This window comes from Mirounga leonina, unplaced genomic scaffold (genome assembly GCF_011800145.1).
Source record: "Mirounga leonina isolate KUSES-001 unplaced genomic scaffold, KU_Mleo_1.0 Mir_154, whole genome shotgun sequence".
NCBI lineage: Eukaryota > Metazoa > Chordata > Mammalia > Carnivora > Phocidae > Mirounga > Mirounga leonina.
The window spans coordinates 59,545,420-59,569,232 of record NW_023270389.1 but is presented as its reverse complement, the minus strand read 5'-3'; the positions used below and the strand labels follow the sequence as shown (position 1 = coordinate 59,569,232).

The window sequence follows — 23,813 nt, the reverse complement described above, 5'->3', positions numbered from 1 at the left end:
ATGAAGACTACATGTGAATGTTAATGGGAGGGTTTTTTAGAAGGTTATTTGTATGGTTGACTGTTTAATAGAGAAGAGTTGCAGTTAAAAGGTAGTGAAATCATTTAATTTTAAGATATGTAGTCACCTGGAAATATATCACTATATGCAGATGGTTTCCAAATCTCTTCACTCTTTAATTCCCCAAATCCTGTATCCTCTAACCAATTTTTAAAAAGGATGTACACTGCTGTTTAGGTGCCTCCATTTCAAGAGTTATTCCGTACTCTGGAGCTCTTCTTGAAGAAGGAGAAGACAAGAAGCTGGTGACGTTGAGTCACGTGTTTTATGTATCCAGTCTTGTGACATGATCTTCACAGAGTGCTTTTTCTTATTCTCCTGGTACTGCTCTCCATAAGCCTCTCGAAGTTCTCACTCATTAACACTGGTGTACAGTTATGGTATACGTCATGTCTTGTTTCACTAATTGATCAATAGTTTTGCCTCCAAGCAATAGTTCAAAGCAAACACCGGTGTCTCTTATATCAAATAATAGTGAAATCTCTTGATTAGCTTGGTCATGGGGCTCCCTAAAAAGGGAAAAACCCTTTTTATTCTTTTCCCCTAATATGTTATTGTGATATGGTTTATCAATAGTGTAATAATACTTTTTCTAGTATATTTATAATCACAGTGAATGGAAAGTAATTTAGAGAGTTTTAAAGTTTTCCATATATTATTAGGTCCATGTGTTTGTCCTGAAATGTTGATAAAATTATTCCCAAAACACGTATCATTGATGCTTTCTTGGGCTAGTACTAGGAAGTAGGATTTACTTTGAAATTATAGTACAAATAACACATACATTTATTTTCTGAATTTAATATTGGGGGGTGATTCTGATTTGGTTATTGACTATGAATAAATGTTTACAATCTCTAGAACATTTTAAAAATAAAGTTACATTTTGTTAAAGTATGCAGAATGTTCAAATTCATTGCTGTTCTAAAGTGATATTGGCTATGTTTATATTCAAACACTTTAATTTTCAGAGCCATCTCATTTGATTTTTCAGACTTTTGAAATTTTACTTAGAACATATTCTTATTTAGAATTGCCCAGTCTATCAGAATTTAGAGTTGAAAATTATGAGAATGTCACTACTTATTTAACTACTTCTTTAACTCTTTTCAGATTAAATATTGGCAAATACAGTTAGATAGACATCGGTTAAAAATGTCAAAAGTTGCTGATAGGTAAGTATTTCAAGATGCCCCTATAAATAAAAAAAATTCATGTGACAGTCAAATGCACTAAAAATGGAATCCTGTAAGAAATGTTATTTTGTTTTTGCATTTTGCACATAGAAAACTTCCAAAGAACTCTTCTGTTATAGTTTAAATGACAGAATGATCATTACTATCTTCAATCTGTAGAGATCCAATCCTGTGCAACCAGAATCAGATATAGAAGACAATTCCAAGGAGTTGAATTTTTCACTCCTGCTGAGAGAAATGAAGCTTTCAATTTATCAAGTTACTTTTTGGCAACTTAGGGCCTCTCTGTAAATTCATCTTAACATTCACACTTTTCAGTTACTGCATGACTTCAGAATTTGAATTAAATACAGATTTTAGATATTTTCATTTCTTCATTTAAATCTGTTATTAATGGCACGTGTGTTCTTTACTTTGGAGCATTGTCAAATCCTACCTCTCCAACTTCTTTCCTCTCCTCTCCATCTTTTTCTTTTCTTTCTTTTTTTGAATACAGATTTTTTTAAGAAATGTTAATGCTTTGCCCTTTACCTAACTCCTGTAAATACTTTTGACAAAAATTCCCTTTTAACCCGTTCTCCAAGTTGGCTAAAATCAATTCAGCTGTGGGTGGACTGGTTGACTAAAGACTGACTTTTAGCACTGCTTTTTACACACTGACGCCTTCCATTTTGCTTCATTTGAATGGAAGGGTGTTGCCTCACTAGGATTGGGCATGGGTAGACATGGACTCCTTAGCCACTTTACCTTCCAGGATGCACAAGTTGATGCGTGTAAGTTACTGAAACATAAAAACTGCCATTAGATTTTCTCTATAAGCAAGCAATTCCTTGGCCAGACCTTTTTATATTGTATTCCTTACTTTGGGCTGGGTATAACCTCAGCAAGAAAAACTAAGGAAAATGAAAATGTTTTTTCTCTCTAGTCTGTTAAGTTACACGGAACAATATTTAGAATATGACCCGTTTCTTGTGCCACCTGACCCTTCTAACCCATGGCTGTCTGATGATACTACTTTCTGGGAACTCGAAGCAAGGTATATGACATTTTCTCTTCAAGTATTTCACTTATTTCAGGGTTTAGTTGAAATAGGAAGAATTCTATAGCTGATAATTGTAAGGTCAGTTTTACTCTGTGTCTCTATTAGCTCATGATACAAAGTTCTCATTCAAGGTAATGGTTTTTGAACCTTAGATACTTGCATTTGTGTTCAGATCTGCATTTCCGGAGGACTGGCACAAAATTAGAGGGACAAGAGTTTCAGAATAGACTATTCAGAGTTGAGATCTTCAGTTCTTGAAATTTAGTGCATTGCTTTAGCTTCTTTGAAAATCCACAGGGCCGCATTCATTTTGCTGTATTCAAGCAAAATGAATGCTAAATCCATACTTATTTAAGCCCAATACAAGTATGCCTTTATAAATTCAATTTTAAAACAAAATGAACTTCCCTTAAACACTCTAAGAGAATCTGACAAGAGAACTGACTTCTTAAGAAAACCAAAGCACAATTTAAGACTTCCTGGTTTCCTTCCTGAGAAGGGAAGACTTAGATCACTGATCTTGACAGTCATGAAAAGAGCAGCGCCTCTTACTTTACAGAGTGAGGATTTTGTACTTAGTGGCACTTCACTAAACTGTGTTTATGGACCTTTTCTTTCCTTTACCCCCATCCAGTGTTCTTAAATGTTTGACAAGTGCAAATTCTTCATCCATAAGTTCTAGATTTTATAGATGAGGAATTTGGGCCCCAGAATGTTGTGACTCAGCTAGGATTAGGTCACACATTTCATCAACAGCAGACTCATAACCAGAATTGAGGCCTTTTGGTTCCCAATGCATTTTCCCCCAGTACAACATACCACCTCAAGACTGCATTGTATAGTGGCTAAGAAATGAGCTTTGAGGTCAAAATGTCTAGAATATTGCCCCTTATTATCTCTCAGACATTGGCAAGTTATAACTCTCTTTGTGCCTTGATTTCTTCATCTATATAGTGAGAACATAACAGTACCTGTCTCATAAAGTTGCAGGAAAATATCTAAAAGAGAGAATCCATCTAGAGCACTAAGCACCTAATGCTCAATAAACATTAGACACCACTGTTAATGCCTAACATATGCCTCAATATAATTTCATGCAAAACCATCAGTCACAGATATTTTTTTCTGAAAGATATGTTAAAGATGGGAACTTCCCCAGTATATATGATTCTGAAGGGAAATGTAATCACAGAAGATAGAATTGGTAATGAAAGGAATATATTTGGCTTTGTTTTATCTCCTAAAGCAAAGAACCAAGCCAGCAGAGGGTAAAACGATGGGGTTTTGGCATGGATGAAGCACTGAAAGACCCAGTTGGGAGAGAACAGTTCCTTAAATTTCTAGAGTCAGAATTCAGCTCAGAAAATTTAAGGTAAGACACACTGTTTGTATCTTATTCTATGTCAGAGAGACTTACTGTAATATGTCTGGTTGTTTTGCACTAAATAGATCAGTTACTCTCCAACCAACATGATGATGATAGGAACCCATTGATTTTCTGCCTCTTGATGGAGGGAAAAAAGCTAAAAAAAAGGCAAAGCCTGTCCAGGATTATCAATCCCTTATAATGTTATTTTTACACTATCTCTTGATCTTTTAAGTATATAAATTTGATGCATTTGAAATGGACTCCGTAAAGAAGTGTAATACTTGGACTAATGTTTGGCAAATGAGGAATGGCCAATAATATTTATGCAGTTAAATTATTATTTATCAATATTAGTCTTCTTTGCATATTGCTTCCTAAGTAAGGTCTAGGAAAAGAGATTTGGGTGCCTATGAAAAATAACTTGAAACAAAACTATGGGGCAGCTCATTCACTTTGCACATTTAAATGCAGCCTCAGGGCAGTTGAGATCCATACCACACTGAGCTGTTAGTAGAAAAGGGGTGTGCATTCCACCCATCTGTTGTGAACATCATCCTTACATATTTTTGAAATTTTTCTAACTTAAGAGGCACCTGGAAATTGAATTTTTAAATGTGAGACACTGCAATAGATTTTAGTGACTCTGTTTAAGATCATTGAAGTGAGTGATAACTTTCCACTACATAAAAATGTTTTTCCATGAACTCTTTCATTCATTATTCTTTTGAAACATGATACCCTAATTTACTTTCCCATGACTTATGCAGTCCTGTGAAATTCATTTACAGAAAGGTCTCAGCATTCATTTATTTTCATTGGAACACTACATACAGCTCCAGGCATTGTCACATTCTTTTCAGATGATTTAACAGATACCAATACCAAACCATTCAGAAATAATGTAGAACTTTGACAGATGTCCTATGGTTTAAGCAAGATAACCACAGATGGAACCTGGAGGAATGTTATTATATATGTGTGCTTGTCATGAATTGTTGGGATGTAGCTTCCTATTCTTTCAAGTTTATGGAAACCCTTTTTGACAGGGTTATTACAAGATCTACAGTTGCTAAGGATTCTTTTTTACATTGAGGCCACATCATCAATTATTGAGTATAAGAATGCATTAAAAAATAGAGCAGAGATAAAGAATATTTTTTAGCCTTTTAGAGGATGGGGAGGTAGAATTTCCTCTAATTCTCTAAGTTTTTAAATAAGTGCTGACATCCTTGGTATCATGATGAAGAAATAAACAAGTAATAAGCCTCACCAGGGTCACCTAACCAAATAAAAATGATTCTAGTGGTGGATACAGAGAAGAAAAGAGATCACAGCACAAAATGGTGGTTATTTAGATCGGAGAAGTATAGACAGATAGTTAACCCAGAGCTGAAGGTCAGCCAGGCATCACAGGGGAAATGGCTTTAGGCTATGACCTGGATGTCAAGAGATAACCAGGCCAAAATTCCACCTCCCCATCCACTAAAAGGAAGAGGAAAGAAGCTTTGGGAAAAGGAAAGAGTATGTGCAAACTCTGTTTCAAGGATGAATTGAATGACTGCTGATTCCTTGGTTCAAACCTTAACCATTTCTTAACCTCAATAATTCTATGCCATGCTAGTTTTCGAGCTAAGTCATTTCGTATAAAAAATATGACATATTTTATATGTACATTATATTATAGTTATATCCACTACTGCTGTAAGTATGCCATGCTATATTTTGTGTTTACTATTTCTGATTATCACACACCTAATCATCACAACAAAAATGAAGTGCAAACATTCTTGCCCCATTTTCAGATAAGCAAAATATGTCTGGGGGAAGGTAATCATCTTGTCCAAGTCAGATTGGCTAGTAATTGGCATTCACGGCTTTCTATAAACCAATACAGGCTACATTCCATTGCTCCCCAAATCTGAGCCCCATTTCTTCCACTTAGGTATCTGGTGTAATAGATTAAGGGAAACAGAACAGTCCAGTTTGCTGGTAGGGCTAATTGAGCTTAAATAAGTCTCAGTGCATCTTATCAAGCAGCTGCCTGTAAGCACCTGCTCTTTACACACTGAGACACTCATGTGAGCATTTTCTTCAAGTATTAACACAGAAAAAAGTCAAGAAATACTGCTTATTGATGACTACTTCTTTTTCAAATATAACCTCTGCTATTCACTGGTGTGTTTTTGCTCATTCCTTTTTCAGGTAAAGCACGTAGCATAGCATAAGTACTAAGTAAACATAGTAACATGAGTTTTGTTGTTGAGTGTCTAAAAATATGTCAGGCACTCAAAAGTGCCTTTTACATTATTTATCTTATTTAATCTAATGGAAACCTATGGAGATAGACAGTATCATCCCATTTTACTGATGAAGAACTTAAGACTCAAAGGCATTAAAACACTTATTCGTATTCCACCTACTGTATATTAAGGGGGGGGTGGGATTTTACCAGAATCCTTTCCATTCTACTAACTTATTATAGCACCTACAGTAAGGTCAAGAACAAGAAAGGCAATGATGCTCTTAGGGAGACATTTGAGGGAGTGGTCAAATGCCATCTGAGTGGTCAGATGAAGCATGTCATCTTCTGCAAATTATCCAGGGGCAACCCTAGCTATGAAACTCACCCAACTTATGACACTCATAGTGGGCAACCTTAAATAAGTTACTTAATCTCCATATCCTCAGTTGCCTTTTCTTGAAAATGGAGAAAATAATAGCACATACTCTAGAGTTGTAGGGACTACATGAGTTAATAGAGCTAAACCATTTAGAACAGTGCCTGCACTTATATATTAGAGTAGATGTTGTTATTAATACCTCCTCAACCCTTTATTAATTTGTCTGTACTTTCAAGTTCATTAAGATATCACTGCATCTATAACAGCTTTCCTAGAACTCCCTTTTCCAGCCCAGTGCTTGCCCAGCAGAAGGCTCTTTCTTGCTCTGCACTCCCACACTGTGTCATTTGCGCTATTCCTCAAGAGCCCCTCCTGGGCTTCCTAATATTAGGCAGCCATTTGAATGGTGCATCTTTTTCTCTAGTAGTTCTTTGAGGACAGAAAAATTCTTTTGATTAAGGTGTTAAAAGCATGCTGGAATGAACTTGAATGAGCATTGATTACAACATTTATGCTCCCTCAGATGGCACATGGCATTCCTAAATTGCACAGTGTCCAGGGGCGCCTGGGTGTCTCAGTCATTAAGCATCTGCCTTCGGCTCAGGTCATGATCCCAGGGTCCTGGGATCAAGCCCCACGTCGGGCTCCCTGCTCTGCTGGGAGTCAGCTTCTCCCTCTCCCACTCCCCCTGCTTCTGTTCCTCTCTCACTGTGTCTCTCTCTGTCAAATAAATAAATAAAATCTTTTTAAGAAACAAAATTGCACAGTGTCCAAATCTCTTGTTTTTGGAGGAAATGGTCTTGAGCCTTCCCTTCTGAAAGCAGTAATGGTAGTTTCATCTGTAAGGCATTGTCTAAATCTACTGTTACATATATGTAGTAAACAACAGTAAATCTACTGTTACATATATGTACAGGAAAATGATCTCTAGGAACTGGAAACTCACTAGATTGAGTAGTATTTGCTATTCTAACTCCAGTTCAACTCTTTTATTGCTTATTTCTGACCTTTCATTAATGCCCAAGTTAAAACTTAGTAATTTTGAAGGTTCTGCTTGTCATATACCTCTTAAGACTCTATAGCCTATAGTGAACTTCGTCCTTGTGGCCATTTGCCCATTTCATGCATGACTACATCTGCCATTAGAGAGATAATGGTCCATGTTGTGGATAACATAGACCTAGTAGTTCCTTTTTCATGTATTTTTTTCATTTTAAATTATAATGATATACATATTCATCTTTTCAACATTATTTCTAGTTCTAACCAAAACATATAACATAGAGCAAAATTTAAAGAAATGACTTTGCTATTTGCTCTTATCAACCAAAATATGTTCTGGTGTTCTTTCCTTACAGTATAAATACTCTTTGTAGAAGTATATAAAATATATTTATATATTCAGAAGTAAGTCAGTATATATTTGTTTTTTCAGAGCTTCTGAATTGCTATAATGCCTCTGCAAATTTAAACCTTTAAAACAATGGCATGTGAAAGCTTGTTGCTTCTGTCATTCCATAACTCTCTGAATTAAATAGACTAAAATTAGTTACTTGCCCCAATTTCTCCATCTAGGGGCCTTTTCTGATCTTGTGTCCAGTCCTCTTTTAATTCCAGTAAAGCTTCACTGTAATTCCCTTGCCAGGTAGAGCAGAAAATCCTCTCCGTACTAACCCTCATTGCTCAAATGGACAAAAGATCCAAAGCATACAGTATAATGCCCTACTTTATCCCCCAAGCAGATGCTCTATGTCACTCACTGTAATTCCCTTCAAACTCCTCTTCCTTTCTAATAAATGGTTCTTTAGCAGTGCTATTTTGCTCTACTAAAAATTAAAGTGTAAAGAATCAGGGCTCTGGGAGATCTGCTTTCAACAACAAACACTTAAAAGAGATTGTTTTCCAATATTTCCTTTTGAAAACTTTGATATCTTTGAATATAACTAATAAAAAAAAAAGGCCATATATTGGAAGCCCTCAGAAAAAAAGGAGCTCATTATTATGTATTGTCGTGAATGGTATGGTCAGTCAATATTGTAAGAATTCACAGACTATGAGGTATCACAGTTATTGCTGCGTGTCTCATTTTGCATAGATTCTGGCTAGCAGTGGAGGACCTGAAGAAAAGGCCTATTAGAGAAGTCCCTTCCCGAGTTCAGGAAATATGGCAAGAATTTCTGGCTCCAGGAGCCCCCAGTGCCATTAACTTGGATTCTAAGAGCTATGACAAAACCACACAGAATGTGAAGGAGCCTGGACGATACACATTCGAAGATGCTCAGGTTGGTATGTGGGTGGACCTCACAGTATGGGAGCTCACAAATGTGTTCCCGGGAAGTTGGCATTTGAGATAGTTTTGCTTTATTTTCATTTAATTGGCAGCTAGGCTTAATATTTTCAATTTAGGTAACCGTACGTAAAATAACTCCAACTGACTTAAAAGAAAACAGAGACACATTAAAATGAACAGTTTCTAGAATCTGGGAATGTCTTCTAAATTTGAAAGTTTTTATGTGAAAATTTTTTGAAGGGGAATGGTTGAAATATTTGAACACTTTTACTTCATTTTTACTTTGTCACCCAGTATATGAGAAAACACTTATCTAATGACCCCACCTCAGTAGCACATATTTGAAATCTTAAGGTGTCTTCCAATGTGGAGATTCTAAGATTCTGACACTCCTAAATTATTCATTATTGTGACTAGTCAGAACTAAACTGAAGTAGCTTAAAGTTAGATCACACTCAAGCCAGTTCTTTGATGATACAATGAAATAATAGATTTAGGCATGTATGAATTTTCCAAGTTAACTTTTTAATCTGTGAAGAGAAAAAAAAGAAATTTATATTAAGATACTAATTTCCTAAGACAAATTTATGTTAAGATATTAATTTTCTTAGTGTTTTTTTCAAACTGGACATAATTGCCTCCTTAGACACAATCTGAATTTCTACTTTCTCTAAAAAAATTGTGCTCAAGAAGAAAAATTAACTTGAGATGAGAGGATATTGTTTTCCTGATGATGTGTTAAAATTGGCTTTTAAGTCGGAACATGCATACTTCTTAATTTTTCAAACCTCTTCTAGAGAAGAATATTAGTTCTAGAAAGTATCTTGTTTTTCAGATAACCACATTACTAAATAAAATATAGAAGATGAAGAATAAGACACACACACACGCCCTTCCTTATTTGCATTTTCAGTGGAAAGTACATTTCTCCTGGCTTTGGTTTAAAGAAACAAGCCATGGTATAGAAAACTAACACAGGTTGAAACAGCTAACCAGATACCCATTCTCTCTGTCTCTGCCATGGTCTTCTATGTGGAAATAATTACAGAGACACATGAGAGAGAGCAGAATGGAAATTCTAGCCTTGTTGCTTACTTCTCGCTGATTTATCTTTCTTTCAGTTCAAGATAAAATTTCAAGCATTTTTCTTTTTTTTTTTTTTAAAGATTTTATTTATTTATTTGAGACAGAGAGAATGAGAGAGACAGAGAGCACATGAGAGGGGGAGGGTCAGAGGGAGAAGCAGGCTCCCTGCCGAGCAGAGAGCCCGATGCGGGACTCGATCCCGGGACTCCAGGATCATGACCTGAGCCGAAGGCAGTCGCTTAACCAACTGAGCCACCCAGGCGCCCCTCAAGCATTTTTCTAGAGCCAACAATGTGTAAAATGTTTGGAATAACCTCCCTAAGGTCTTAAAAGGAACATTTCTTTGTTATCTGTGGCATTAAAAATATTCTTGCTTAATAGGTCTTCAATAAAATGAAAAGGCATAATTTTCTATGGAAAATATTACCACCTGACCCTGGGCTTCTTTTTCAGTTAAGTTCAGATATTTAACTCCAGTTTTTGCTGGGGTTTTAACCTCATCTTCAAAAATATAGTAATAGGAATTCCTAGCATTATTTAAGAAAAGACACATATGGATATAATAATGGGTATAATAATGGTTCCCAACCTCATTGAGGTTTTGTGAGGATTAAATTAATATAGGCAAGCACTGGATGTGTGCCTGGCATATATTCAAGTAGATCTGAGCACTTACTATGCATACCCCCCTTCTTTGCTAAACATATATCATCCCTTTAATCCTCACAACAACCTTATTTTACAGATTAGAACACCAAGACTCAGAAAGATGGATAAATCAGCCTAAATTTATATGTTTGTAGGTGGTAGGTCTTGAGCACAATAAGATCTGAATCCCAAAATGCTTGACTCCAAAGTAAGACATCACCCCACTTTTCCAACAACATATTCTGATAGGGTCCCTAATGTACCATACTCTTGGAGATGAGCCTTGGGCTAGATATTGAACAAGAGTAACTCCAATTATTGCAGGTGTATTTGAGACCAGGGAAACAGAATAATTTCTTAAAATATATATTCTCTGCAAACAAAAAGAGATTGGGACATCGAGGATACTCTCTGTATCTAACTGGTATTTCACTAGATTAAAAGGATGGAGTATTTATGCTCCATTGAGCTGCAGTGGGCCAGAGCAGAATCACCCTAGATTGGGCCAGCAGTGAATTGGATGAATACATTTTTTTTCCTTGACTTCTTTGCCTACCAATATTCATTATCAAGATAAAATGCAGCAGACTGATTAGGATTAAATTATTAAATATTTGCCAAATCTGTCACTAAAGGAGTTTTTTTAAAAAGCATACAAATTGGGAGATTTAGCAATTATATATCACAAAACTTATTTTTGGACTTGTGCTCTGGCCCAGAGTGGATGTGGATGACAATTTTCCATATAATTTGCACCGAAGAGATGATTCATCTGGGCAGTCTGCATCCTCCAAGTATATGTAGATGCCAAAGGTATCTAGGATGATTACTTGATCTTGACTTCATATCATTCACTTTTGGCCTGGAATAATTTTAAGAGATAGCAGATTTATATTCTCAAATGACCTATATAAATCAACTGCTTGATTTGAAATCACTTCATGACATTCCATTAACTGAATTCCATTTTTTTAAAGGACTGGATGTGATTTGCCTCCTCTGTAGCTCTCAAACCAGTTCAAATATTGACCCATGAATAAAATAATGAATTTGAAGATTTAGATGTTCTGTAAACACAAAGTATCCTCATCAACCTTATCATTATTAATTTTAGCTGCTTCCAGATTTGTTTTTGGACCATATCCTGTATTCTTATCACAGTATTTGATTTTCCCTGAGAAATAATAAAGAAGCACTTCAACCATTATTTCTTTTTAGGAGCACATTTACAAATTGATGAAAAGTGATTCATACCCACGTTTTATAAGATCCAGTGCCTATCAAGAGCTTCTACAGGCAAAGAAAAAGGTATTGGTTCTTTGTGACCTTTTTCGATCTGGTTCTCAGTTGTAATTATATGGAGTAGTTCCTTCTGCTGAGCCCAGGGTATTGGACAAATGGTAAGTGAACAAACTCTAAGACCTTCCCCAAACCTTTGCATTTTATAAGGGCCATTTAAGGTGTTTTTGTTTGTTGATTGCTTATTTTCTTTTTCGTTTTGTTTGTTTCTGCAGATGTTCATGCTTTACAACGTTTTTTAGAAGCTGTTTTCGTGTTTCATGTTAGTCTTCTGTTTGTCTAGTTTAAGGATATAAAAATTATAATAGTGAAAAGGAAAGAACATCATTAGTTCAAAAACTTGAAGGGGGTTTTCTCTTTCCAGTAAGCTCAAGTGTGTTTTTGGCCACATACCCCATAATTAAATATAGACTCATATTTTTCAATGAGAGTTGTCAAAATGTAGTAATGTTTGCTTCAGAATATTTTAATTTGATATTTATCCTGGATTACTTAGTACCCCTAGGATAAATTTTATACACCTAAGAAGGTAGCCAAACACATTTTGGAAGAGCTGCAATAGACCTCATTATTCAATTAATGTTTATAATCAGTGTAAACAATAAAGCAGAGTATGGAAAATCGGAATATAAAAATCAACACTATTCATTATTTTTTAATGTTAAAATAGTCCATAACTTCTTGAAATTTTGAGATTAAATTGTAATTTTGTGTGATTCATGACTGTCATCTAGGCTAACGGGAGTTTTCAAAGTCCATGGCCTCTGCAGATACCCTGTCTTTGCAGGAAGCAGATACCCTGTCTTTGGAGATACCTCGTCTTTGCAGACACACTGTCTTTGCAAGTGCCCAGTGCAGCTGCACTAGCCACATGGGGTTGTTTACATTTAAATTTAAATTAGTTACAAGTACATAAAATTCTAGCCAGAGTTCAAGTGCTCAATGGCCACAGCTTAAGGCTTCTGAAATATTGGACAACATAGAATGAAGTTCACGTCTTTTCAGAAAGTTCTGTTGGGCACAAGTGCTCTACAGAATCAATGTAATCAATAGAAATCTAGTCCTGACAGAACATTATGAGGAAATTCAGAATATATTCCGCGAGATTTTCAAATATGTAGGATTTACACGTGTCAGCATAAAACCTTCACATATCTACTTCATTTTAGTGTCATTTTATTTTGCTTGAAACCATACCATTTTGTTTGCACAGGAAGAGTTTTGGTGTTAAAAATAAAAGTACTAATAAAAACAGAGCCTGTGCCCTGTGTCTAGCGTCCAAATTCTTTGACAGCTCTTCTACCTTCCTGGTCCCTTGATTTAGAACATGGATTTGCTGTTGCGTCATTTCATCATCCTGTCTTTCTCCGCTCTGTTTTCTTTGCTTTCCTTTTATCTATGTTCCCTAGTTCCCTTTGCCCCATCCCACCCCACTCATGTAAGTCGGAACACTCAATGGATCGCAGAACATCTTTTGAGAAATTTGCACAGAATGTGGTAAGTTTTGTTTTTTTGAGGAATTACAAATCATTAAGTCCAATTCAGAAAGTTTCCCAATTTCTAACCCCATATCTCACCTTGCATCCTTTGATGTAACAACGAAAGTATTGTCTTTATTCAAATTCAGAACTTTGTGCTTTCTGCTTATCTTTCTGTCCCAACTCTTTCTAGAGTAAAGATGTCATCCATGAAAAACCACACGTATCAAACTAAGGTTTGGAAAGAAGTGTATATATTATGACATATAAAATGAAGAAATGATATTTTTTGTATTTTTATTTTTATTCCATGTATCCCTTTCATTCTTAAAGATAGTGCATGCGTTTCTACATGCTCTTTCTCTTAGCCCTTCCTAAAGCTTAAAAGATAAAGAACAATAAGGGTTCTGTGCTTTCTACTTCTGCAGGGAGAAAATGACCTAATGAGCAGTTTAAAGCCAAAGACTTGGTATGAATGGTGGTCGGTGACAAGATATGCCCCACCAAAGACCCACCAGCATGCCTCTCTTATGCTTTATTTTTCAGGAAGGTGTTGAAAACTGTTGCATAAATCATCCAGGAAACCAGTAGTTTTCCTACCACTGTTTTCTTAGTATCTTGCCATGTGTTTTGGTGATATTTTGGTGATATATTTGTTTGTGGGATTCTTTTTTTTTTTTTTTTTTTTATTGTGCCAGTGCCTTTGGAACTTTCTGACGTTGTGTGAGCTCAAACTAAAGCCTTCAACACATTTATTTTTATAGGGCAGAAACATCCCTATTTTCCCATGCCATAAAAACTGTACACCAACACTGAGGGCCAGCACTAACCTGTTATGAAAAGAGGTAGAAAAATCTTGGTTTATACTCAAGTTTGTCTGCATTGTCTGTTGAGTTGTGTGGTTAGCTCCATGCTGCTCTGTGTGTGTGTGTGTGTGTTGTGGCTTTTGCTGTGATGGCCAGTTAAGTGGAGTTATGTGTGTTGAAATGTAAGCAAATTGGATTCAACAAAGATGCTGTTTTTGTTTTTAGTTTCCTTCAAGGATCTTTGTGGTGGGGAATGTTAATCAGCTCTATTTATGAATTGCCAGTTGTGACTCGGCAGAGTATTTGAAAGACTTTAAAAAGCAGTATATACTTTGAACATTCAATGTGATTGCACAAATTAAAGGGCTGGAAAATGAAGGACTCCAGGAATTAATCACTCTATAAACTTCACAAAATTTTGGCTGGCTCTATTGGAATCTCTGACCTTTAAAATAAAATTTTCCTAAACATGCCTCATAAGTCACCATGGAAAGATAAAGACAATGCCTTTTTTTAAAAAGCCTCAAGATTTTGCTGGAGAAAGTAGACATAGGCTGTTGCACAGTGCTCTGTGTGATGTTTAAGAATTATTCCAAATTCATCCTTTTCTAACTCAATGCTGACAGAATATTTTTCTAAAGATTGGAATGGAAATTTCTGTGATCTAAGTAAACGTAATAACAACACAAGGAAGATGAAAAGGGGAAGCGAAATGGTTGTCTTTCCTCCAACACCATCCCCAGTTCTGACCAACTTCCCCAACCCTTAAAATAGCACCACATTGTCACACACTGCAAACTTTAAGATCGATAGGAAATAAGGGGAAGACGGGCTCAATTATCTACTGCCTTCAGTCAAAATTCATACAGGAAATGACCGCCATATTCCAGACATTGTGCTATGTCTCAGGAGTATGTAGAAGGTAGAGACCTTAATTGCTAAGGAGCCTAATGATATACACAAGATGTTGTGACACACAGGAGAAAGATAAACTATTTCTACTTGGTGTTGGGGTGGGGAGGGAGCGCCCATAGGTAATGTCAGAATTCCCAGAGGAAGTTACATTTAACTGGACATAGAGGATTTCACTAGGACAAGGAGGGCAACCATCCTTTTAAAGAGAAGGGGAGAAAAGGCTGGAATTACTGAAGAAAGAGAAGTTAAGTCACATTCATGCATATGCACACAACATACTAAAAAGTTACAGATAATCTTCAGACACAGCTATTCAGGGTTACTTTTTTCCATCCAGGAAAACAAAAAGTAGTATTTGTCATTGAATATTTTGTTTCTGTCATACTCTCAAGAAATGGAATAAGGAAGTTAGAAAGGCTCTCTGATTTGCTCAATAGGGTACCAACAATTATATTTATTTTACTAGTCATGAGAAGTAAGTTTCTATCCTGAAAATTGTCTATATATAAAAATGAAAATGAATGTATTATACAACATTAAATCTTAGGATGGTCGTTTCTATTTAAAGTTCCCTTTAACTCTTCTATTCTCATTTCTTTTTTATTTTTTTCCCATGATTCTATGTTGTTCCATGTTTATGATTACTTCTGGGGTCAGCAGGTGTGTGAGGCATCCTAAGTATTCACACGATAAATTGAATAGCATATCTTTACAGGAGCAATAAGGTGATTCTAACACAAGATGAAGAATGAGTGATTTTATTATGACCAGGTAGACATAATGAAGGAAATATGGAGTTTAAATAAACATTTTAAAGGCGTCTATGTGCAGGTTAGTCTGGTAAATACAGGGAGGCTACAAGACAGACTATTCAAGAAAGAAATAGAATAGGGAAAATATAGGTAAACAAGTATATAGACTATGAGAGGAACTGGGCAAAGTGAGATCGTAATAGCTCATATTCATTGAGTGCCTGCCACTGGACCGGGCTCTGCACTAGGCACTTTATGTTACCTAACAATATAATCTGACCTTGCAACTTAAATATTATTATACTCATTTTATTATATTATTATACTCATTTTATAGGTGAGAAAACTGAAGTCAGAGGAGGTGCATAATTTGCCCAGAATCACACAGCTATTAATGGAGCTGACACTGATCCAAAATTTATTTGTTCCCAAATTCTTTCTTTCTCCATTGATCACCTTGTTCCTTAATATTCTTCCAACTGGTAGAAGATAAATAAATCCTGCCACCTGATGATATATACCTCTATACTTCTAGAGATATCTATCTATCTATCTATCTATAGATGATAGATATAGATAGATGATAGATAGATAGATAGATAGATGATAGACTGATAGATATAGAGATATATACCTCTAGAGTCTGAATCCATTTCCAATCAGTGTCTATTTGTAGAAGTTTATTTCCACGTTCCAGCACAGTTATTTTCATAACCTGACTTATAAAAATGGTATCGCTGTTTAGTTTCACACAAGAATCAAAAATGTTTTGCTAGACAGTTCTTCCCAATACCATTGAAACTTCCATTGGTTACTGAGACTAATACACTCTGGCCAGCACCTTAGAGAATAATTATAATAAACAGTTAAGAGTTGTATGGCATTTTACAGTGTTCCAAAGACACTCATTCCTTTTTGCTTGTTTCGTTTTGTTGTTGCTGCTTTACATACATGACAGTCTTGGGCGATGGCTAGGCAGGTGTCACCACCCTTTCACAAAATGAGCAAATTAAGGAATAGTGAGGTGAGGTTACTTCACCAGTATCACCCAGTTGTTTAGTATTAGAGCCAGGACTGGAAGCAAAGTTTTCTGACTTTAAATCCATTATTCTATTGATTACTCATTTTCCTTTCATTATGCCCAGCACTGGAGGGATAAGAATAACTTATATTTATGAAATATCTTTACCTTGCCCTGTTGTCTCAAGACATCTCATTTCCTGTGATTTACTTTTTTATTACTTTGTTTTCCTTGCCATCAGATAAGACCTCAAGGGCAAGGTCTTTCAAGGTTTACTATGTTCTCTCATGCCTTTAAATGTTATTAAGTTGATGTCATTCTCTTTGACAAAGTTCATGTGCTGCACTAATTCTAACAGCTGTTTTCTTCCTCTATCACCATCACCAAATCTGACACCATTTCTCCAACCACTAGTCTCATGGCATCTGTCCGCCACACAAACCTCAAGGAGAACAGACAGAAAATAAGAGGAAAAACAGGGTAGGAGGATTGATAGTCCATGCCTTCACCCCAAATTCATAAATCCACATGTGAGCTGTACTACTCAGCTCCTCTCCTTAGTTTGTGTGGAGGGGAAATTAAATCAGCCCGGGTCTGGGCTAGAAAAGGAGAAATGAGAAATGGAGAGTGTTCACGTTGAACTCCCAGGAACTCACCTAATATAACCTCTTTTGGGGAAAAAGTTTACCCTTTCTCATTGAAGCCCAGTATCTGCAGAGCTATAAAAGAATCAATAGAGGGGCGCCTGGGTAGCTCAGTCGGTTAAGCGACTGCCTTCGGCTCAGGTCATGATCTTGGAGTCTCGGGATTGAGTCCTGCATCAGGCTCCCTGCTCAGCGGGGAGTCTGCTTCTCCGTCTGACCCTCCTCCCTCTCGTGCTCTCTGTCTCTCATTCTCTCTCACAAATGGATAAATAAAATCTTAAAAAAAAAAAAAGAATCAATAGAAAAGATATCATGACCATCTTGGTGTCCTGTCTCTACGACTCTGGTACTTGCGCTAGTGTGTTGGACTTGGAAGGTGTGTTCTGGAGATGGCCACAGACTACCAGAAGCTGTGGAAACTCTGTGAGAGAATTTTAACAAAAGCACTGAGTTGGCTCTGAAATCACTTGATCTTTTGGGATGAAATCTTTATTTAACTCTATAATTGATTAGCATGCATATAGATAAGAACAATTATAAATCCTACAACTTGCTTGGAGTGTTAAAAAGTGTGAAAGATATTATACGTAGTTCTTTTAGAATGTTCTTTTCAGTTACATCTAATTAAATTCTTTTTTAAAAAATACAAATTCAGTTTTTATTTATTTTTTTCAAGATTTTAATTAAATTCTAGTTAGTTATTGTACAGTGTAATATTGGTTTCAGAAGTAGAATTTAGTGACTTATCACTTACATATAACACCCAGTGCCCATCACAAGTGCCCTTTTTAGTACCCATCCCTTACCCACCTCCCCTCCATCAACCCTCAGTTTGTTCTCTATAGTTAAGAGTCTCTTATGGTTTGTTTCCCTTTCTTTTTCTTTTTTTTTTTTACCTTCCCCTGTGTTCATCTGTTTTGTTTCTTAAATTCCACATATGAATGAAATCATTTAGTTTTTTTCTTCCTCTGACTTATTTCACTTAGCATAATATACTCGAGCTCCATCCATGTCATTGCAAATGGCAAAACTCCATTCTTTTTGATGGCTGAATAATATTCCATCGTCTTTATCCATTCATCAGTCAGTGGATATTTGGGCTCTTTCCTTAATTTTGCTATTGTTGATAATGCTGCTATAAACATAGGGGTGTTTATCAGTATTTTTGTATCCTTTGGGTAAATACTTAGTAGTGCAATTGCTGGGTCATAGGGTAGTATCCAAAATCTATAAAGAACTTACCAAACTCAATTCTCAAAAAATAAATAATCCAGTTAAGAAATGGGCAGAAGACATGAAGAGACACTTCTTCAAAGAAGACATCCAGATAGCTAACGACACATGAAAAGATGCTCAACATCACTCATCATAAGGGAAATACAAATCAAAACGATGATGAGATGCCACTTCACACCTGTCAAAATGGCTAAAATTAACACAGGAAACAACAGATGTAGGCGAGGATATGGAGGAAGGGGAACCCTCTTACACTGTTGGTGGGAATGCAAACTGGAGTAGCCACTCTGGAAAACAGTATGAAGGTTCCTCAAAAGCTAAACATCTAATTAAATTCTTTATCTGAGCCCATTATGGAGCCGCTGGTTAATACACCTCATGTAGATTTTATATAAGCAGCAAAATGTGGTAAAAAGAGCCCAGGCCTGAAAGCTTGACATGTTAATATTTAGGTTTGACACCTAGTCTTATGCTTTTGTGCCATATGAATTTTTAGAAACTGCTGAACCTTGTTTTCCTTATCTATAACCGTCCTAGCCAGGAGTAGCTTTAATTAGCAGTTTGCACAAACATATATATATATATATTATATGTAAATACAATGGGGTTATACTTTAAATATGCTTTTGAAACATGTTTTATATTCTTAAATTGCATCATAAATATCTTCCAGGTCATTTCATACTCTTCGCCATAATTCTTCTTATTCACTACCCAAAATTCCACTGAATGGATATACTTGAAATTTATTTTCCAATCCTCTATTGATGGACATTTACATTGTTCCTTCTTTATTTATGTTATAGATCAAAGTGTGATAAACATATTTTTTCTCATTATAAAAATTTTAATTGCTTGGTTAAATGGAATGCAAAATTATAAGAGGTTTATTTATTTTTCCTTCTCTCTCTTTTTATATTTTTCCTAACACAAGAGCACACACTAGAGGAAAAAATAACTTATTGTAGAAGGCAGGAATCAGACTTTGTATTCCTAATTTCTACACTGTGTTACACATAATAACAGGCCTCCCTCAATAATGAAGTCCTCAATCTATGAAGAATTGTAGTCACTTTCTGGGAGTCTTTCACTATATTTTTAAGATACTGTCAATGACTCTGAATTGTTTTTAGTCCTGGTTAAATGATTTTTAACTTGGTTTTAAATATTTATTTATTTTTTTTTTTTTTTGAGAGAGAGAGAATGAGAGAGAGCACATGAGAGGGGGGAGGGTCAGAGGGAGAAGCAGACTCCCCACCGAGCAGGGAGCCCGATGCGGGACTCGATCCCGGGACTCCAGGATCATGACCCAAGCCGAAGGCAGTCGCTCAACCAACTGAGCCACCCAGGCTCCCTTAACTTGGTTTTAATCAAATGTGAAATCTAGCATAAAATATTCCCTCTATACCCCAATAACCACCAGGATTGTACACTGAAACCACCCTGTCACTTCAGTATAACCCTATGAATAATACAGATACCAGACCAGCTGTGGGGCAATGCTAGGAGTAGCACAATGCAATGTCAGCAGTATCTACTCATGTGGACCCCCAGTTGGACTGGACATTGGCTCTGCTTAAGATTAAACCATAGCACTTCTGGTCAAGGGCTCTAGATTTTGCTATTAGTGTAGATAAGCTTTGTTGGATCCTGAAGCACCTAAAGAGAAAATTTATAAACTTGTCGCTTGTCACTTGCTCATTCTTATTCACCATGAATAATACCAATAGAGAAAATTGACCGAGTAATCTAAGATCCACTCATTTGCTACATTTTTTATCATTGTCTTTATGTACTGTTTTACTAGTTCTAGATTATTCATTCATTTAACATGTATTAAGTTTTGACTATCCTACAGCCTGTCTTTACTCTCATTTCCCTCAATACCAATTTCTACCACAATAGAGACAAACCTTAGAGTATTCAGAATGGTCATTTTCTAGATTGTATTTATACTAATGAAGTTGCATCATAGTAAGACCTCCATGGAGTTAGTGAAATCCTTGATTTACATAAACATCCCTCATAATGAAGCAGATCATCTTCACATAAACATCCATCATGATAGGATTATGAACTGTGAGAAGGAAGGTACACCTTTGAATTTACCTTAAGGAGAACTTCGTGCATATTCTTTTCTGGTTGAGTTCCGTAGACTTTGTTGCTTGCGATTACAGGTATGTTCATGGAGATCTGTGTTAGAAAATTCCTAGAGCATCTTAGGTAAATATAATTTATAAATTTATAAACTGATCATTGGATTTCCCCACCATAAATATTACCAGTAGTACATAAAATCAATCCACTCAAGGATGAACCATTTTCTCCTCTTTCTTCTCTTATAGACCTGAAACTCATCTCATTTATCGTTTTGTTGTTGGCATATATGGCTATCCATCTTGTTTTACTGAAACTATTTGTGGTGATAACTTAGCTTAGAAAGCAATTTCAGGTTCCCTGCATCATGATGTTAATTGATTGGTGTTGAAAAGTATCAGACTATGTAGCCTATTTCGTTTGGACAACATATCTTTATTTTCCCCTAGTAGCATCATTGGTTCTTAAATTGCCACTCAAGTTCCATAAACTGGATTGTATAGTGGTTTTTGGTCAGGGAGCATCCAATGCCACCGTGGAGGTTCCTAAGGAATGTTTTGAGGCTGCTGAGTAGAAAGTCCCCAGTGGGAAGCTTCCCCGTTGCTAGTACATATGTCAGAGGCAGAAGTTTAATAGCATTTCCCAAAGTACTGTTTTAATGTACTGGAGGCCTTGAGTTCACACCAGTGGTTACAAGGCCCCAGCTTCCTGTGTAGCTGAAAACCACCCTGGAGGCTCTATGTAACAAGTTTATAACCCAACAGTACTCATGTATCCAAGCACTATTGGATTATTTTATCCAACAACAACAACAAACAGTTATTAAGCATCTACTATGGGTGAGATACTTTGCTCCCTATCTTAGAATACATGCATAATAACCATAGCCATTCTGACATAGCCACTACTATTAGGAAGCTTACAGTTCATAACAGATAAGATATTAATAAAAATAACTACTTTGGGGATGCCATTAACTTGTGCACCTAAGTTGGTCCATTCTCAGAAAAGTTAACTATTCAATGAACAGAACTAACTTCCTACTAGCTTCCTGCTAGCTTACTTCATGTAGATCATGACAGTTTCTCTTAAAGCAGCACAGAGTAGGCAGGGAAAAGAGTTAAGGCCTAAGCAAGAGACCTGCTTACTGGATAGGTGGGGCAATGGGCTCTGAAGGAGAGAGGACAAAGGTAGAACCAGAAAGAGTTCTGAGGACCCAACAAATGCAGCTGTGTTGCAGGCAAGGACTGCCATGAGGTCTCCAGTTAGAGGAGCATAGTACAAAAGAAGGTAATCAAGGAGACACCTTGTATTCTGGATCCACACACTGGGCCATCTTCATCTCTGCAGAAGATACAGGTAGAGAGCAAGTTAGGAGAACCTCGAGACAGGAGGACATGTTTGCAGGATCAGCAGCTGCCGTATGAATCCCACATTTGATGATAACAAGAACTTGGCCAGTAAAATAGAAGAAGTACAGGTGGAAGAGTAGAACTTCTAGCACCAGTAAATCTACATATATGCTAGAACATTTTTGGACCAAGTTTGCTGGAAAAGTTAATAGTAGAAAAATGAACTTCAAACTGTCACAATTAAAAATTATAAGAGTTATAGGGCACCTGGGTGGCTCAGTTGGTGAAGTGTCTAACTTTGGCTCAGGTCATGATCTTGAGGTCCTGGTCCTGGTCACATTGGGCTCACTGCTCAGCGGTAGTCTGCTTGTACCTCTCTATCTCCCTCTGCCCCTGCCCCGCAATCACGCTCTCTCTCTCTCTCTCTCAAATAAATAAATAAATCTTTTAAAAAAGAAATTGTAAGAGTTATATAATAGTTAATACATAATTTTACATTATCACTTTGATTTTATTTGAAGATATGTAAACTTGGAATATTACTCAAATATAATCTGAATCTTACATTAAGTTACAGAATTGTAGCTGAGTAAAGCAAGAGAATATGGAATGTTTCTGTGTGCTTATGTACTCAGCCTTACAATGTTTGGCAAAGTACTTGCAGATAGTCAACCAAATCTTAGTATCAATCTCAATTACCTCATTGAGTTAAATAGAAATGAATAGAATTACATAGATTTAAATAGAATTTGATCAATAATCTAAAGGCAATATGTTTGCATATTCTTGCTATTAACTTGTTTTACATAGCTAGGAAAATACGAATGGAGCTTGAATTGATGAAGATTGGGCCTGTTATGATGTCTAAATTTAATTTCCACCAACAGCAGATTCATATGTTATTTCTAGATATGACGTCACTACTAGGCAGCCCTATATCTTCACCAAATCATCTATTTATTCTTTTCACTTACCCATTCTAAAGCCACACATACCACCATTATGTGTTTGTCAGTATTCCTTTATGGAAGATTTTCCAGAAAAGAAAGCCATTTTTATGCTGATGACCAGCCATGGGTGTGATTTTTACTTTTCCATACATTTTGCTAGTGCTTAGAGGCAAAAAACTAAAATAAGCAATTTAAAACAGATAGACATTGTAATATAAATTGCATACATGTTTATAGATATAGATATATTATGTTCAATTCTACAGACACCCAGCTGCATTTTCTTAGGCACTTGCCAGATACCATAGTGCAAGCCCAGACTGGGCAAAATCCCATATCCTCTGCATTATGTGTCACATTTTGATGGCTGTTTTTTTCATTGTTGTTTTTCAATGGCCAGGATCTAATAGTAATAAGAGCAAACATTGGACAACTCTAAATACCTGTAATTTCAACCAGAAAATACCAATTTTAAGATAATCTTGTGGTAGTTATTGGAAATTTAAAACACCATTTCTAAACTGCACTGACTATTATTTCTGGAGAAGAAAATTTCCACTATTATTTTTTTCGTTTATCAAGCCATTTCAATTTATTTGCTTTGGTATTAAGGATTCTTTTCCCATCTATTTCATCAGCAATAGAAAAATTACCCAGTAGACATGGCTGAGTTACAAAGGGGAATAACAAGCATCTCTTATCAAGACTATTCACTTGAAATATACTTATTAATATCTAGAAGGAACATATTTTTTTAAAGATTTTATTTATTTATTTGAGAGAGAGAGAATGAGAGAGAGCACATGAGAGGGGGGAGGGTCAGAGGGAGAAGCAGGCTCCCTGCCGAGCAGGGAGCCCGATGCGGGACTCGATCCAGGGACTCCAGGATCATGACCTGAGCCAAAGGCAGTCGCTTAACCAACTGAGCCACCCAGGCGCCCTAGAAGGAAC

At 36.2% G+C, this 23,813-nt stretch overlaps 1 protein-coding gene across 3 annotated transcripts in view; it reads left to right on the top strand.

The window, feature by feature from the left end:
- The window catches only part of RGS7 (regulator of G protein signaling 7), a 514,710-nt gene that overhangs the window by 481,110 nt on the left and 9,787 nt on the right, over window positions 1-23,813 (top strand). For 2 of the 3 annotated variants that reach the window (XM_035010932.1, XM_035010934.1), the window contains 6 exons: window positions 1,174-1,235; window positions 2,182-2,292; window positions 3,545-3,670; window positions 8,384-8,570; window positions 11,531-11,620; window positions 13,854-13,934. In XM_035010932.1, the coding sequence (XP_034866823.1) occupies window positions 1,174-1,235; window positions 2,182-2,292; window positions 3,545-3,670; window positions 8,384-8,570; window positions 11,531-11,620; window positions 13,854-13,928 (651 nt within the window). In that variant the 3' untranslated portion in view covers window positions 13,929-13,934. Of the gene's footprint in view, window positions 1-1,173; window positions 1,236-2,181; window positions 2,293-3,544; window positions 3,671-8,383; window positions 8,571-11,530; window positions 11,621-13,853; window positions 13,935-23,813 lie in introns of those variants that run through there. The other variant, XM_035010933.1, reaches the window with a different exon arrangement.